The 17,852-nt window shown below is 34.0% G+C and overlaps 5 protein-coding genes and 1 long non-coding RNA gene across 6 annotated transcripts; 5 read left to right on the forward strand and 1 right to left on the reverse strand.

The window, feature by feature from the left end:
* Positions 1–312: 312 nt before the first annotated feature.
* Positions 313–1,155, forward strand: LOC137585351 (uncharacterized). Its single transcript, XR_011033550.1, has 3 exons — positions 313–386; positions 447–915; positions 981–1,155. It is a non-coding gene; the product is annotated as an uncharacterized lncRNA (long non-coding RNA).
* A 4,719-nt stretch (positions 1,156–5,874) lies between these two features.
* LOC137585176 (protein takeout-like) lies at positions 5,875–6,976 on the forward strand. Its single transcript, XM_068300846.1, has 3 exons — positions 5,875–6,069; positions 6,123–6,609; positions 6,687–6,976. Exons 1-3 carry the CDS (start codon positions 5,949–5,951, stop codon positions 6,892–6,894), a joined length of 816 nt encoding a protein of 271 aa, XP_068156947.1. The 5' UTR covers positions 5,875–5,948; the 3' UTR covers positions 6,895–6,976.
* Positions 6,977–7,429: 453 nt separating this feature from the next.
* Positions 7,430–8,063, forward strand: LOC137585914 (uncharacterized). Its single transcript, XM_068301941.1, has 2 exons — positions 7,430–7,728; positions 7,808–8,063. The coding sequence occupies exons 1-2, from the start codon at positions 7,430–7,432 to the stop codon at positions 8,061–8,063; spliced, it is 555 nt and encodes a 184-aa protein (XP_068158042.1).
* Positions 8,064–8,632: 569 nt separating this feature from the next.
* LOC137585191 (protein takeout-like) lies at positions 8,633–9,954 on the forward strand. Its single transcript, XM_068300867.1, has 4 exons — positions 8,633–8,755; positions 8,830–9,313; positions 9,381–9,594; positions 9,903–9,954. Exons 1-4 carry the CDS (start codon positions 8,689–8,691, stop codon positions 9,912–9,914), a joined length of 777 nt encoding a protein of 258 aa, XP_068156968.1. The 5' UTR covers positions 8,633–8,688; the 3' UTR covers positions 9,915–9,954.
* Positions 9,955–10,838: 884 nt separating this feature from the next.
* LOC137585915 (uncharacterized) lies at positions 10,839–11,474 on the reverse strand. Its single transcript, XM_068301942.1, has one exon. The coding sequence runs from the start codon at positions 11,472–11,474 to the stop codon at positions 10,839–10,841; it is 636 nt and encodes a 211-aa protein (XP_068158043.1).
* Positions 11,475–14,309: 2,835 nt separating this feature from the next.
* On the forward strand, positions 14,310–17,036 carry peg (pegasus). Its single transcript, XM_068300493.1, has 3 exons — positions 14,310–15,381; positions 16,469–16,651; positions 16,720–17,036. Exons 1-3 carry the CDS (start codon positions 15,354–15,356, stop codon positions 16,752–16,754), a joined length of 246 nt encoding a protein of 81 aa, XP_068156594.1. The 5' UTR covers positions 14,310–15,353; the 3' UTR covers positions 16,755–17,036.
* Positions 17,037–17,852: the final 816 nt, after the last annotated feature.

Below are 17,852 nucleotides of genomic sequence, written 5' to 3' on the forward strand. Positions count from 1 at the left end.
GGATCCCTACGAGTAATCCAAATGAAGATTTCCTTTATAAACATTGCCAATTATTTATAAACGTTTGGAATATGTTCATAACGTCGACGTATTTGTATGGTAAGCCTTTTGATATTTGAAATTTACACAATTAGATTGTTATTAAAATATATTATTATACCCTATAATTAGTTTTGTGTCGATTTCCAGCTAAAACTTTAAAGGATTGTCTCATAGATAGAAACAAGTTTAAGCTTTTCTGTTTTGTGGTCGTTAATGACTTAAGCTAGCTAACCAGATAAAACGTTTACAAATCACTGTGTTCAGTTGGCAGAGGAACATCATGGAGTACACTTGGCTATTTATTCTAATATCGGCTAGTCAATTGGTCTTTGGACTACAATTACGTACGTGATATTAAAGATTTCCGATTCGACTGAATTTTTATATATTCCACTTTTCAACAGCAAGTTTCGTGAATAGATGTAAGTTTAGCGATCACAAATGTATTGAAATTGGTTTGAATAAAGTGATTAAATACCTTGGCAAGTGGCCGTTACCCGAATTGGAGATGACCCCATTGCATACAGTTGAACTGCCCGACACTCAATTCGTTGAGGAGGATCCGCGCAAACCACTGTCCTATCAGGTACAAATTAGCAATGCCACAGTCTATGGATTCGAAAATACAACAATATCCAAAGTGAGAAGCGATGTGAAGCAAAAGAAAGTCGAGGTATATGGTCGTATACCAAGTATAGTGGGAAAAACGCGTAGCAGTGTGCATGCCAGGGTAATTGCAGCATATTACAATGCATCGGGTCAAGCCATAGCGGAACTACAAAATTTTCGTTTCGTTATAAAGGCTTATCTTGTTGTCACCAATAGAGGATTCCTGAAGCTCTACAAGGTGTTTGTTAACACCAAAATTGATAGGTATGTGATGAGTATTTATGTTTTTAATAAAGGTCTCTGATAGGACTCCCTTGTTTAATTTTTAGAGCCATATTTGATGTAACCGATGTGCACACTTATAATTCCGATTTTGCCATTGTTGTCAACCAATGGATGAATGAAAATTGGCAAGAAGTTTGGACTGAATTCGAACCAATCATTAAGTCGGTCATAAGTGAACATTTTATTGAATATGTCAATAATAAATTCACCAACCTGCAAGCGCGATATGATGATTTCTTTTTGCCCGAATATGAATGAATACTTAGAAAATGGAAAATAAAATCATTGCCTTTTAGAGTTAGAGATTAAAATTAGTTGGCTACATTAAAGAATTCTCAAGTTGACAATTCCGATATAAAGAAAAAAGGGAAGGCTAAGAAATGTCCCCAGTCACATATCATAATCGAGGTACAAGTCATTAAGTAGAGGTGAAATAAAAATGCATTTGCATTAATTAAATTCTTAATAAATTATGTAACTAATGAACTTAAATTCATTTAAAAAAACAATACTTAAAATTATGTAAATAGTTAGTAAATAGTTAATAGTTTAGTAGTAGTTTAATTTCCACTAAAACTGTAAAGGATTGATTTGTGTGTAAGTTTAAAACTAGTTTAAGCTTTTCGTGTTCTAATCGTTGCCGACATCAAACCACATAAAGCCATCATAGTCCAGAGATAAATTAAAAGCTTCTACTACTAAACAAATGAACTTCTTTGAGATTACCAATAGAGAGAAATAAAAGTAAGTTTTATTTCCGATAAGTACCAAGTGGAACATCATGGAGATCAGTTGTATGTTTTCTAGAGCTCTCGTAAAAGTTATAGCCGGTATTACGCGTTTACGGCACTACTAAGATCAGTTGGTAAAGGAACATCATGGAGCTCACTTGGCTATCTATTCTAATATCGGCTAGTCAATTGATCTTTGAACTGGAATTACGTAATGTATATTTTATTCTCTACTAACGATACTAGTTTGTAGAGCTTTTCCTTTAATCTGACAGCATCTGGCCTAAATAGATGTAAGTTTAGCGATGAAATATGCCATGCAAAGGGCCTAAAGAGAATAATTCAACAATTTGGTAAAACCGCAATACCCGACACCCAATTCGTGGATGATGATCCGCATAAACCATTGTCGTATCAGGTTAAAATTACTAATGTCACAGCCTATGGAATTGAAAATACAACAATAACAAAAGTCCGATGTTATTTGAAGCAAAACAAAATCGAAAATCGGTATGAATTTTGGTCTGAATTTGAATTTATTGGATTTGCCAATGATAAATTGAATGCCCTACGATGATTTATTTTTGCCCAAAGACGATGGAGACCCTAGAGTCTAGGGTCAGAAGTTTCGAAATGATCCTCAAAAATTGTAATAAACATCTTACCAAATGGGCCATAAGTGTTGGATGGTGATCAGTTTTATGTCATTCCCTAACACAATACACACTTTACACCCTTTAGATTCAAAGTATGACTGAACGATTCTTGTTTGTCTATGGATTCTGAGAAAGCTTTAAGTGTTAAGATATTAAACTAGTTTAAGCTTACCATAGCGTAAATAGTATCACGTATTATTATTATATATCACAACTCGGTGAATAGTTTACCGAGGAACATCATGGAGATAAGTTGCATATTTCTTATAGTCGCTGCTGTTCGCCTGGCTCAAAGCTATCAACTACGTAATTAACTTCTGTGTGTGTCTTAATCTCTAATTAACATTGTCTTCCCGACATACATACTTAGCACCTGATATCGAGAAGTGCAAATTCTCAGATGGAAAATGCCTCGCCAATTTATCAAATTCTTTGATTAAACTTTATGGTAATATCGGACTGCCTGAAATCAATATTCCTCGATTGGATGCTGTCAATATACCCGATGTGTCAGTCGCACAAGATGATGTGAAGAAAGCCATTTGGTATCAGGTGAAAGCTAAGAATGTCATAGCCTATGGCTTGGAGAATACAACAATCACTAAAGTTAAATCGAATTGGGACAAAAAGACATTTGAAATATATGGTAAAATACCGAGACTTGAGGCCAAATTGGATTATAGCTTAAGCACAAAGATTATTTCCTTTGTTTTTAATGCTACGGGCCATGGGACAGCAGAGGTTCAGAATTTTCAATTTATTCTAAAAAACAGTTTCGTGAGCAATCATGGATTTCTTAAGATTTATAGACTGCACGTGACAACACAAATTAATCGGTATGTATATAATTCTTCATTGTTATTCCGGGTCCCAATAAAACTTATTTTTACAGGGCTATATTCGATTTGACACATACACATTCGGTTAATACAGATCTGGCGATTGTGGTCAATCAGATGTTAAATGAAAATTGGCAAGAGATTTGGCCTGAAGTTAAGCCCATATTTGAAAATCTGTTACGAGAAAATTTTGTTGAATTGGCAAATAATATATTGTCTTCAGTGTCGTATAAGGATTTGTTTTTGCCCGAAGATACGTTTTTGGATAATTTATAATAAATCGATTTTGCTTATACATATATAAAATTCAACACTAGGCACTTGAACTGAAAAAATAATAATCTTATCTCTCTGAGATCATTTCAATATTGAAACACGTTGATTTCTTCTTAAATTTAAATTTATTGACCTTAGACCAAGTAGAGAATTAAGTGGCATATTGACGACTAACGGACTTAAATAAGACAGAACTTGTTATGATAATATGGGTTATAGGTTTCAATTTGTTCTAGTTGTATAAAAATTTGCAAATAATGTGATCGCCGAGATTAAGTGGAGGGTGTAATAGACGTACTTAATATTCCTTTTAATGATCTTTTAGTTTACGGTCAACATTAGTAGGTACTACATATACATGTGCCAGAATCATACGGATCAGAATACTATAGCATTTATGTATCTATTTGCCAAACAGACGATGAAGTTAACAGTCGAAATGGAGGTCTAAACCAATCAACATTGTTAATGATATAAAACACAAAACCTATAAAAACTCTTGGGTATGTGCGAAAACTCTCTTGTAGCTCATCTAAATGTATCTTTGATCAATAGTTACATAGTGAATTAGTCTTTCATTTATGTGTCCATTTGATAGGATTCGATCAGGATATATGAACGATTAAAGAAAAATGCGCCGATTAGCCCAACTTTCCCCAATATATATATTATTGATCAGTATATAAAGTTGATTCTTCTTTGATTTTCTTAAAGATATATTCGTGATGTGCATCATGATTAAACTATAACTAATTCAATATTTAGTCTCCCGCTGTGACATAATCTAGTTGTAAAGCTTATTAATATTTAATAGGCGACAAAATGATTTAAAGAGTTGCTGTTAAATGATAATACACTTGCATTTGTTTATTAAGGTCGTTAACAGAGATACCCTGTGGAAATGAATTATTTTATTAAATTTTTTTTTAATGTTGATTATGTCTCTTGCTAAATAGACCGACTTTTACCGACTTGATGCTTGCTGTCGTTCATTACAAGGTATAAGTAAATAATTCCTGTCGTTCTATGGAGAATTATGCACCTTTAAGTATTCATTAAAAAGAAAAACTAGTTTCAGCTTACTGACATCGTGAAATTGGGTTTAAGTTTTTATTAGAATAACACGATCGAGTAGTTTTCCGATGAATATCATGCAGACAAGTTGTATATTTCTTATATTGGCTGCTGCTCACCTGGCTCAAAGCTATCAACTACGTATGTTAATATTTGTAATACAATCTCTTTCCGCATCGACGGGTTTGTTATTAATATTGTCTTTTTGACTTAGCTTCTGATGTGGAGAAATGTAAATTCTCAGATGGCAAATGCCTTACCAAGTTATTGAACTATTTGGCAATCCACTATGGTAAGAAGGGTCTGCCTGAAATCAATATTCCTCCATTGGATGTTGTCAAAGTGCCCGATGTGGCAATCGTGAAGGACGATAAGAAGAAAGCCATTTGGTATCAGGTGAAAGCTACAAATTTTATGGTCTACGGCTTGGAGAATACAACAATCACTAAAGTTAAATCGAATTGGGAAAAGAAGTCCCTTGATATATATGGTAAAATACCGAGACTTGCGGCCAAGCTGGATTATAGTTTAAAAACGAAAATCATTGCCATTGTTGCATCGGCCACGGGCCGTGGACTGGCAGAGGTTCAGAATTTTCAATTTATTTTAAAGAATAATTTTGTCTTGAACAATCATGGACATCTTCAACTTTATGATCTGGATGTCGCCACAAAATTTAATCGGTATGTACCATTGATATGCATATTTTCTATGGAACTTAGGTTTACTTTTCTATTTCTTTTTTCATAGGGCTATATTTGACTTAACAGATACAAATGCAAATAATACCGATCTGGCAATTGTGCTTAATGAAATGTTAAATGAAAATTGGCAAGAGGTTTGGCCCGAAGTAAGACCCACTCTCGTGACTATCTTTCGGGAAAATTTCATTTCATTAGCAAATAGTATTTTGTCTGTTGTACCGTATAGGGATTTTTTCCTGTCTGAGGATGCTTATTAAGTTATTCAATTCAATATTCAATGGCAATTTTTAAATTGATGAAACTAGCTACTAAGCTACTAGTAAATACAAATCTATGTTTAAATGGTAAAATATTTAAATCTTCTTTACATAATTCCTTTGCTTTGTTCATGTATAGAATATAAGTCTATATAGTCTTTGGGGTTAAAGACAATTCCTTCTGCCTGTTCCTTGCAAATTTTTAATACCCATTTCCTTTAGTTGGCTTAAAGTACTTCTATAGACCCGATCGATATAAACTGAGCTTAAAAAGCTTTTTCAGCTTCTCCGGCAACAATTCTAATTGAAATTTCAATTCAATTACATGTCGATCAAGTTTTGTATACAGATTACAAACAAACTTATTTACAAGAGATACGAATGACAGAGAGAACTTGTTATGATAATATTCGCTACAGGTTTCGATTTCCTCATAATTGTTCTAACAAAGTTACTTAGCAGTTTTAATCATCGAATGCCTTCCGTGAACTATGCAAGTGCATATTTGTTTGTGATCAGAATTGGAAATATGCGTGATTTGTTTCAAATATTGTTGAGCCTCGTGTTCCTAAGTGGTCTGCAATGTCAAAAGCTACGTGAGTGAACCAGTCCAACATCAAAATGTATTGTTATTCTAAATCATTTTAAGCCAACGGAGTCAGCAAGTGTCATTATGGGGATGGACAGTGCCTAAAGGAGACAGCCAATGCTCTGATACAAAACTATCGCAAAGGAATACCGGGAATCTATTTGAAACCATTCGATGTGGTTAACGTACCAGATTGGGTGCTAGTCAACGATTCACAAGTAGGCGTGGCTTGGTATTATTTCGAGTTGTTCAATCAGACTAATTATGGCTTCGAGAATACCACCATAACGGAAATAAAAGGCTTTGACAAAGATCCCACATTGAGTAAGATTGAAATATCTGGGACTATACCCAAACTGATCTATAAGGGTCAATATAATGCCAAGGGACGCATGCTTTGGATGGTGAATATTGATTCGTCTGGAAATTCGGTATCCGATTTTCTTAATTTCCAATTCCATTTGTCACTGAAAGTTCGTACAGAATATCGAAATAATAAGCGTTATATGAAAATCTATGAATTGGTGCCCAGCATAACTTTGGATCGGTAAACTATATATTCAAGTCGATGTGTCCATATTAATAAGTTGTCTCTCTCTCTCTCTCTCTATTATAAATATACAGCTGGATTCAGTGGTTAGATGATTTCTTTCCCGAAAATTTTGATCTAACCTTGGCCGTTAATAATCTTTTTAATCGAAACTGGGTAGAATTTTGGAATGAATTGGAACCGAGCATATTGCGTTTATTTACTACCCTTTTCATGGATATGATCGATGAGCTCTTCCATAATATTCCCTACGATGATTTGTTCCTACAAGATGATGAATAAATAGAAATAGAAATAAAAATAGAGATAGAGATAGATATATGTATATATTATTTTAAATAAATTCCTAAAGAGTTTACAACAATTTAAAGTTTAAAAAAGCTTTCGAAAACCGGTTCGATATTGTAATTCCTAATGCATTCGCTGTAAACTATATTCAAAGGTTCCCCAGAGACTATAAAGCCATCAACTGCTGTGGGAATTACTTCTAGATCGGTAGAAATAATGTGGAAAATAATATTTGCCATCCTGAGTGTAGAGTTTATTTATTTTAATGTGTGCCAAAGTCAGAATTTAAGTGAGTTATCGAATTCTCTTTCTAAATAAATGCCTTTAACTCATTTTATTCAAAGCCAAAGATATCAAGAAATGCCATTTTGGAGATACAACATGTCTGACAAAGACAATAAATGATATCATACAAAAATATCCAAGGGGCATACCCGCATTGGGAATGAAACCGATAAATGTTGTCGATATAAATAATACGGAACTTCTGAATCAAGCTGATATTGGTGGCATTAAATTTGAGTTCAAAATGTACGATCAGGTCAACTATGGCTTCGAAAACACGACAATAACGAAATTAATTGGCTTTGGCAAAGATCCAACTACTGAATATATGGAGATACATGGAAATATTCCCAGTCTGATACACAAGGGTAAATATCTGGCAAATGGACAGATTTTGCTGGTTCATCTGAATGCCACAGGCGAATCTACATCGGATTTTCAGAATTTTCATTTCATTTTGAAACTAAAAGTTCGCATGGAATATCGCAATAATAAGCGTTATTTAAAAATTTATGAATTAGTTCCAAGAGTTAGTTTGGATCGGTAAGCCATAACTATGAATGACTATATATACATAGATATCTGTTATAAATACCTTCTTCTTCTTCTTCTTTTTGGACAGTTGGATAATTTGGCTTGAAGATTTCTTTCCCGAGAATTCGGACTTAACGACAGCTGTTAACAAAGTTATCAATTCAAATTGGGTTGAATTTTGGAATGAACTGGAACCGGCCATATTGGATGTATTCACTGATGTCTTCACTCATTTGGTTGGAGATGTATTTCAAAAAACACCATACGATGATCTATTCCTTGCCGATAAAGACGACGATCACGACGACGCGGAGGAACACACGGAGATTCTATTAAAAAGCTAATTATTGTTTTCAATTACTAAAAAAAAACATCTTAAAGTTTCTTGTGTTAATTGGGAACAGGTTTATGGCCATGTAGTTAGATAATATATATTCCAAAATAATTGGATTGGATATTTATTTAATTGTCTTTTATAAAGCCTGAAAAAAGTGCCAAAGACAGGAGATAGTTCCCATGTCTTGGAGTATTTTAAAAGTAGGTAATTGTCCTTGGATTGCGGTTTGATGAACGTAGAATCATTTGAAACACAAAAAAGGATCGACTGTGTGATCTTCTTATAAGCATTTAGACCCCGAAAATGCATATTTGGGGTTTTCAGGCCCCTCACAAACTTAATCCGGCACCGCTTTGTTAGTGCATACCTGCTGCTCGATACTATATGATAATAACAATAATTGTTAAAGTAAAAGTAGACAATTATAGCATTAATTTCAATAAATTAAAATGCAATAAGGCAGCTCTTAGTTAGTTACTTAGTTTCTATAACTGGTTTAAAGAGCTTTCTGCTATGGTTTACCTGTTATGGAAATCAATTTGTTTAATTCAGTGCCAGTGGCTAGAATCAATAGAATTTTCATTTCATTGGCAACTGTTGAAGCCATCACATATACATACTTATAAGTAGAAATGCGTGATATATTAATTTTGGCATGGTTTCTGCAGTGTCTAACAATATCTTTGGCCCAATTATGGCGTAGGTAACTGAAGAGATTAACTAACATTTGAAGTCGAAACTTTTAATATCTATATCCGCTTCTATTTTTGCAGCCAAAGAGATAAGGAAATGTCATTTTGGGGATTCAGAGTGTCTGGTTAACACGGCGAATGCCATTATACGAAATTTTCCGCGTGGCATACCGGCAATCGGGCTAAAACCAATTGATGTTGTGGACTTAAAGGATTTCAAATATTGGAATGATGAAAAAATTGGTGCATTTTGGTTAATATTCGATTTATATCAACAAGTGAACTATGGCTTTGAGAACACAACCATAACGAATATTAAAGGATTTGGCAAAAATCCAACATTATCGTATATGGAAATTCATGGACATATTCCAAGTGTAATACACAAGGGTAAATACATGTCTCAGGGTCGCACTTGGCTTGTGGAAATGAATTCCACGGGTGAATATCAGTCCGAGTTTCAAAGTTTTAATTTCACATTGAAAATGAAAGTATTCATGGAGTATCGTAATCATAAAAGATATTTAAAAATGTATGAACTGGTGCCCAGAGTGTCATTGAATCGGTGAGTTTTTTAGACTAAAGGAAGGATAATTTATTTATATATTGAATATATTTAATTGTGTTTTCAGATGGATCTTCTGGTTGGATAACTTTTTTCCTGACAACTCCGATTTGACATGGGCCATAAATCAAGTATTTAATTCGAATTGGATTGAGTTCTGGAACGAATTGGAGCCGGTGAACTTAAAAATATTTGCGGGAGTATTTCGGGACTTAATTGCCGATATATTTAATAATATTGCCTACGATGATATGTTTCTCCCGGATGAGACTGAGACTGAAGTAAATAGTTGAAAAAGAATTGATTCAAATATGTGTGTTTTGCAAATTACTAAAACCGGTTACGTAAATTTTTAACAATTCCAATGCAATACTTCGATGTACTTGGCATCTATTCGCCATATTTAGTTGAGATTTATCATTGAGGTTGCAGGTTCCATTTATTGTTGACTATTATTCAATATGAACAAGTTGCTTATACTAATTTTACACGTTCTTCTCTATGAGTTTTTCTCGCTTGGCATCGAACTTCGTATGTGAGTTATGCAACTATTTCGATTAAAATACAATGGCTTTAATCTTCATTTCAGCTAAAAATATAGAAAAATGTCATTTCGGTGACTCGAATTGCTTGATACGAACAATCAATGAAATTATACATCATTATCCCAAGGGCATATTGGAAATAGGTCTGCCACCACTCGATGTCACACACTTTAATCTCGTCTCTGTTTTAAATACTACAACTAGAGGTCCCATATGGTTAAATTTTCATTTGAGAGATAATATCAATAAGGGTTTTAATAATGCCACAATTATCCATGTCGATGGATTCGATCGGGATCCCACTAAGAAGCAAATTGAGATCAGGGCTCGCATTCCTCGTCTGTTGCACGAGGCTAACTATGACATGGAGGGCCAATTCTTGTTATTCAAAGCCAATTCAACTGGGAAACTAATATCAGATTTTCAGAATTTCGAATTGACATTGATCATAAAGGTATTTGTGGAGTACAGGCAGGATAAAAGATTCCTGAAAATCTATTCATTGGTGCCAAATGTCAAAATTGATCGGTAAGTAAAGTTTGTAGAAGGAATAGCCTTTTCATACTATATTTTGGTTGGCATGTTCTTTCAGTTGGATCATCTGGATGGATGATTTGTATAAAGAGAATTCAGATCTAACCATAGCTCTAAATCGTGCCTTTAACGAACATTGGGTAGAATTTTGGAATGATTTAGAGCCTGGGCTAATCACTGAATTTAAAATATCATTCACGGGACTTCTTACTACAATATTCGATAGAGTTTCCTATGACGACATGTTTTTAACTCAACCAGAGATTTATGGCTCCAGTTTGCTTGAGTGAGGGAAAAAAATCACCTTGAACAAGTTTTGCATTTCCTGTATTTTATGCATAGTTTGTATTAACTACTTCAATTTATTACGATAAACACACAAGAGTCAAGAATCTTGCACAATAAATAAAACCTTTTATTTAGAACTTTCATTTTGGAATGTGAAATCATGAAAGGATCTTTTGCTTGCCATAATTATGATACTCTCCATCTGTTTGCAGCTCATCATAGAAAATGTGATCATTATATATTTCGTCCCGATGATAGATATGCTGGAAACCCTTGGAGCTATTTCCACGCTTGAATTTCCCACGATCCGCGGAGAGTTTCACTACCTTTTGCCTTATATGAGGACCACCTAGATGCTTCAGCGGACTATCGACCATAACCTCATTAAGAGATTTATCCAGTTTCCTTTTCTGCTCCCGTTTCGGACGTTTTCGTTTCCGCATAACCGGGGGATTCAAGGGACGTATCACTATGCGAAATGGCATCATATGCAGGCGTTGATTCTTCTTCCGTTTTGGCCCTTTAACCTTGTCCGACCACATTTCCTTGTACTCATCGATTACATTGCAGTTGAGCATATCCTTTGGCTTGGGTATGATATCATCCAATTTGGGTGGACATTGGAGCACTAGATACAGATCTGAATTGTGGCTGCTGCTGCTGCTGCTGCTACTGATCAACATCTGCTCAAGCATTTGAACGGGCACTTTGTAGTAGGCAAACTTATTTCGTTCCACAACAATAGCTGGAGCAGCACTCAGCTGCTGCAGCAAACCCAGTGCCAAGTGCCACATGATGGCAAAGTCTCCACTAGTTATCCGATTGTTTGGCGAACAAGACAATTTATAAGGTGCGGAAACTTTACGATTGAATGAGTTTCGTTGCATAAATGCGGTTGGACTTCAATTTGGTGACCACACAACAAACCCGAGATGCAGATTTATGGTTAAGGCCTAGGTCAAAAAAACCAGTTCATCTAAGAGTTGACTTTAAAATAAAGGCATTAATACTTGTAATACTTTAAAACTAAACTTTACTAAATTAGAGCCTTATGAAATAAAGAATTGTTGGAATACTTTGCTGCTCATTGGCATTGACAATTATTGTGACTATAGATTCCAGTTTAAGTTCGATTTCAGAGCATTCAAATTAGTCATCAATCGGCTAAAATTTCACAAAGTAAAATTCAGAGTTCTCTGATTTAAAAAAAAAAAAATTGTTGTGAATTAACCTATTTTGCTCAGAGTTTGGTTTTTGTAAATGAATGAAGATTGAATCAGCTGATAGGGAGGGGCCCGCAGCATTAGCTAATCCAGCTTTATGGCTAATCCTGCTCTGAGGATAATCCCGCATACATACATATGTCTATTCCAATCCTTTAACGACTATCTAATCGTCGTCTAATCGGGGCGAAAATTAATCCAAAAGAAGGGACACCAGGCTAACTGTAATCAAAAGAAATCTCTATTAAAGTGGATTCAACTTTCTAAACATTTCTTTCAAATTACTATCCTTGAGATTTAATAATTCCTTTCTTTTTTGGTTTGAATAGTAACAGAAGGGAAAAAACGAAAAAATTGAACCTTTTTGGCAATCTGTATACATAAATATTAGATGTTTGAAAAGTAAATGAACTCGAAATTTACATAGGAGATAACACATACATGGATCCTTGTGTCTACCATGCATCATTAATTTTAATTGTCTTTTGATAATTATCTCCAGAGCAGTTTTTTTTAAATACCTTTAACTTATTTGATAATGTGAAGCCAAGACTGAGTGAAAACATAAAAAAAAGGACATAAAAGTTTAATACAAGTTAAGAAACTAAAGCAATTGATAGTCAAATCAAACAATTTAAATTATAGTTTCAGATTAATTGAGTAGTTAAATAGTTTACAAAGTGACTTAATTGCTTTGCTAGTATTTCTATAACTATTTTGTTTGTTCAAGTGAATTATTTTTCTCACAAAAGTGTTCCCATTGGCAACACGATAAGAGCAGTTCATATCAATTGGTCTATGGATGCAAATCAACCCAAGCCAATGGGGCCATTGGCACGACTTTAAGTGTAGGACTAAAAATAGTCACAATGCTAAATCAAAAGAGCTAATTTTAGAATCACACAATACATTATTGAGTCTATAAATAGCCATTATTAATAGCAAGTAATTTACAAGTGTCCAATCCATTGATCAATTCTATTGATATCGATCTTAATTTATGTGGCTAGATAGATAATGTTATTGCCTATTAAGTGGCGCCCGTCACTTCCTTCCAAATGGCCGACAAAATGTCGCACGTTTAGCTTGGCGTCGCGACGCCAACGACACCGCCCACGATTTATTGTGCCCATTGCTAATTGCCAGACGGACAGACAGAAAGCAAAATCAATGATTATTGGTAAGAGTATTTGAGAATGGCAAGCCACAGGGCGCCGATCTGATACATTAATATTCGGTTACGAGGGGAGAGGGACCCGCCATGCAAATTGAAATTCAATAGAAAAATGCAAAAACTTCGAATCTCTAAAGAATTGGGAACGGAATGAATTTGTCTGTTTAAGTGGCGTCTGAAAAGTGGCGCATGTTGGCATAAATAACAATCACGAATATCTTAATAGTATTTAAAATTGAAATCAAATCTTAGATAAGTGCAAATGACCGCAAACTGGAGGACAACCCGAGCATTGTTATCGTTCGTTTGTCCATTTCCATTTGTATATAGATCACTCTCATAACATGGCCCAATATCTACATAAAAGACAGTTTATGGTCCATTCTTATCCTTATTAACCATAATAAATGAAAATACGAAATTTTTAATATTATTTTTTCTCAATTTTCTACTTTCTATTCTGCAATTCCTTTCAATGGCAGTTTACTATAATGAAGTATGACTGTACTTCAGGAGAAGGGGCAAAACCCGAGAAACAAAACGGAGAAATCACCGATTCTAATGAAAAAAAAAAAAAAACACACAAAATACTCATATTACTGATAATGTAAATCAACATTTCATTAATGCCTTCTGCTTCATTGAGCTGTGGCGATTATCGCAAAATAAAAACCAGACAAATATGTATGTCGGATATTTCAAATAACAACATGAACAAAAAACGACAAAAAGGAAAATAAATGACTGACGTCCGTCGTGTTTTCATAAATAACAAAAATATGTACATAAATATGTATGTTTGTATTTCTATTCCAAACAGAAGGAAATCATCAAAGAAAATTCATAGACATCGACTCTCGATGGATCGAGTGGAGTGAACTCGTGGCCGTCGCAAAATTTTCAAAAAAAAACGCAAATTTTTTGAAAATAAAACAAGAAATTTTTCACATATTTCTAAATTTCTATATGTATACAAGAAATTGTATGTTTGCTCTGTCCAAAATGATGATGATGATGATAAGCGTGTGGCCTTTGGGATGAGACGGTGGCGGCGGCGGCGGCTTCATAGCTTTTGCTGATGAAATTTTTTTGAAAAATTTTCTCCCTCAGTATTGAACGAAACGTGAACCAATTAACAGCGGCCAAGAGGCAACAGCATCACAATTTTTGTTGTTTTTTTGTGTTTTTTTTCGAGTTTTTTTTTTTTTTTTTTTTGAGTCAAACAAATATCTTTCATAAATAATTCAAATAATCCAGGCACAAACCAAGACCAACAAGTTGGACACAACGTGACGTGACTTGCCTACGAAGCTACAAAAGGCTATCAATCAAACGATCGAAACAATATACAATAAATACAAAACAACAACTACAACAAATAAAAAAAAAAGGAAAGAAAATTGATGCCGACGGACGACATCCACACACGAGTGTAAATCTTTTTTAGCATGAAAAAATTCTATAAAACTAACAGACACTGTGTGGTCGGTTATCATTCGTGTGAGCAGACGACGACGGCGACGACATCATTTCTGTTGATTTTTGATATTGAAGTTGAAATTTTTTTGTGATTTTGATTGATTGTGCTGCAGCAGCCCGTCCGAATCTGTTCAATAGCCAGTCTCCCCCCTCCCGCCCACACACACACACACACACACACACACACTCGCACTCGCACACACACTCACTCACATACACGCCCCCTAACGTGAGGCACCGCGCGCTCCACAGTCGCAACAACTCGAAACTGAGTTGTTGGACCTAAAGGATATCTTTGCGCGTGCTCTTGGTTTCAGTTCGCATTTGAACGCCTGCTGGTGCGGATTGTCTGAAACGCGCCAAAAACAACAAAAATTTATATATACATATATAAAAATACAGAATAAAACACAAAAAACATCTCAATACACACGCCCATCAATAATAAAAATATATAGTTAAAAACGTGTCTCTTAACTCTCTGTGTGACAAGTCTGACAAGCCCCAAAAACTAGTGAAAAGAAAACAACTAAAATTGTTAATCATTGAAAAACCAAACGCTGCATAATTAATTCGTCTGACCCGCAAGGTTCATGCATCGTCAATAAATAATAAAATAAATATTATTTGTTATTGTGCCGGACACTTGAACGTGTGTACTCTTTCTCTCACATCACACATATCTCTCTTTAATTAATAGAAAGAGAGTGACAGACAAGCAAAATAAAAAATATATATATATATATATAGAAAGTAATATTATAATAATCAAATTACAACAACAACAAAACAGCAAAATGAAGCTCTTTGCAGTATTCTTGACATGTAAGTATTTATAACCAAAATACAACAAAATAATGAAAAGTTTTATAAATTTTAATAGACCTAAAGGGAATTTCTGCAAAATATTCAAAGTTGTTAATTTTAAATGAAAAAAAGGATTGAAATTTTGAATTTTTAAACTTACTTACATATGTTAAAGCTATAGTCAAGTAGTTTTCAAAAATCCTTGAATAATTATTCGAAATAGACTTCTTTAAAATCAAACTGAGTAAAAAAAAGTCTTAAAAGAGACTAGACCACAGCAAAAACTAAAAATTTTAATGATTTTTTGAGAATTTACCAAATATTTGACTTTACATAATTTCTTTTTAAAATTTTTTTTAAAAAATAAGAAAGTTAAGGGACAAAATGTCAAAGATTTTACTAACAATTTAAGTTAACAGGATCTTAAAGGTAAAAGGATAGCTTCCCAATTCGGGGATCCAAATATTAGAAAGCCCAATTTGAAAATTATATTTAGAAAAACAAGTTTTAAATAAGAAACTCATTTTGCCATTATGCTAAGGTTCATAATTAGCTAAGGTTCAGTAAGTAATCTCTCTTTTTATATGACACATTGAAATGAACACAAATATGAAATGACTCATTTATTTACTTTGTTATTGCTCTGTCTGTGTTATTGTTGCTGACCTATTTGAATATTAAAAACAATAAGTCATGGTATTAATACTTGTGAATTGTGGGAAAATTTCAAAAAAAAAAAAAAAGAGAGAATATCTCTTGATCAAGGATATTGATTTCGGGGCAATGGAAAATTTTCTAAGAACCGAACCAGAGACAGATACAAACTGACAAATGTACGTGCTCATTAGATATTACAAACTCGTCAATGCAGCCCCGTCAGGCTAGACGCTCTGGCGTCTCAGAAAGTGAATGGTCATTCGGATTGTTGGGCGTTTTGTTGTGTTTTTATTTCTCTGCTTTGGGTGATATCATGGGTGTTTGATCGAGTCCATTTAGTATGCAATACGCAAGGAGGATAATGATGCTGATGCTGATTCTAATGATTGTTCGCACACCTTTTGCCTAGATAACTAACATTGAACTAACGTTTTTTTTCTATTTATAGTAGCACTTTTAGCCCTAACAACTCTGGTGCAGGGGTTCAGCCTGCCAGATCCGAATGTTAAGTGCTCCATGGAGTGTGACACACAGGAGGATGCGGCAATTTGTGCCGCCGATGATAAGGGGACCACCAAGACTTATCGCAATGTTTGCATTATGAAGACAGAGAATTGTCTACAGAATGCAAGTAAGTTTAGTTTCTACCTTCTAATTCGAAATCTTCTGATTCTGCCACTAATTCCAAACTACTTTTAGATTTCCAAAAGATCAGTGACAAGGAATGTCCGTAGGAATGACGAAAACTTCATATTGAATTGGATGTAGAATGAAACTTATCCTCATTCTCCTCCCTCTTGCGTGGTATTTGTGTGTGATATTTTTAAGTTGTGCTCCAGCAGAATACAAAAACAACACGCCTCTTTCTCCCTGCCCCAACCCAAGACTCCAAATGCTTCCCTAGTCCCAAAGTCCCCATCCCTTAATGCATAAATGATATTCGTATTCTATAATTATTCATAATTTTACATATTTTTATAAAATAAAAAATAAAGTAATCTTATTCTACATACGCACTTGCAAAGCGCGTTCATCTATCCATCCATGATCTATTTTAAAACGATGACTTCATTTTACGTCGAACGAAATCAAAAACCGATCCGTAACCCGGAGTATCAGCTTCCACCTAATCTTTGGGGAATAATGTAGAAGAAATTAAGTCATCAACTGTAAATAGTTTGGTCAACTATTTGTTGATAATCCGTCCGGTCTCATCTGTTGCCAGGCATCACGTGTTGGAAGTTCAGATTGTTTTGGTTGCGGAAACGAATCTCATCTAAAAGTTGAGAAATCAGTTTAAGGTCATTAAATTGAATCTATTTAGAAAATTGAATTCAAAGACTGATAACAAGTAATACATATGTATACATACACGAAATCTTTATCTTATTGATAGAAAGAATAATAACTTATTTTTTGTTTTTTGAACAAGTTATTTATGTAAGTATAAAGAAATGGATTTGTAAAAATGTGGAATTTATCTTATACCAAGGTACTCATATAACCACTCCTAAGTATTATGGCTACCGAAAGGGTTGCTAAGTTTTGGCAAAGTAGTAAATAGTTATTTCACCACCTACGAACTATTAATCAGTATCAAATTTTAATTTATGATAATCGTTTACTTTAACTGACAAATAAGTGAATAATAATAGTAAGTAATATGTGAAGACCGAAAGACAACGGAAATATTATACATTGAACGATGTTTTGATAAAATGCACGTGTCTAAAAAAGAAATTTTAAAAATAAATTAATATCCAATTAGTTGGAAATGTCAACACTTAATTAAAATAAGAATAATTGTTAGACAGAGTTTTGATTTGTAAAAA

Source organism: Drosophila tropicalis, unplaced genomic scaffold, assembly GCF_018151085.1.
Source record: "Drosophila tropicalis isolate 14030-0801.00 unplaced genomic scaffold, ASM1815108v1 contig_878, whole genome shotgun sequence".
In the NCBI taxonomy this organism is placed as follows: Eukaryota; Metazoa; Arthropoda; class Insecta; order Diptera; family Drosophilidae; genus Drosophila; species Drosophila tropicalis.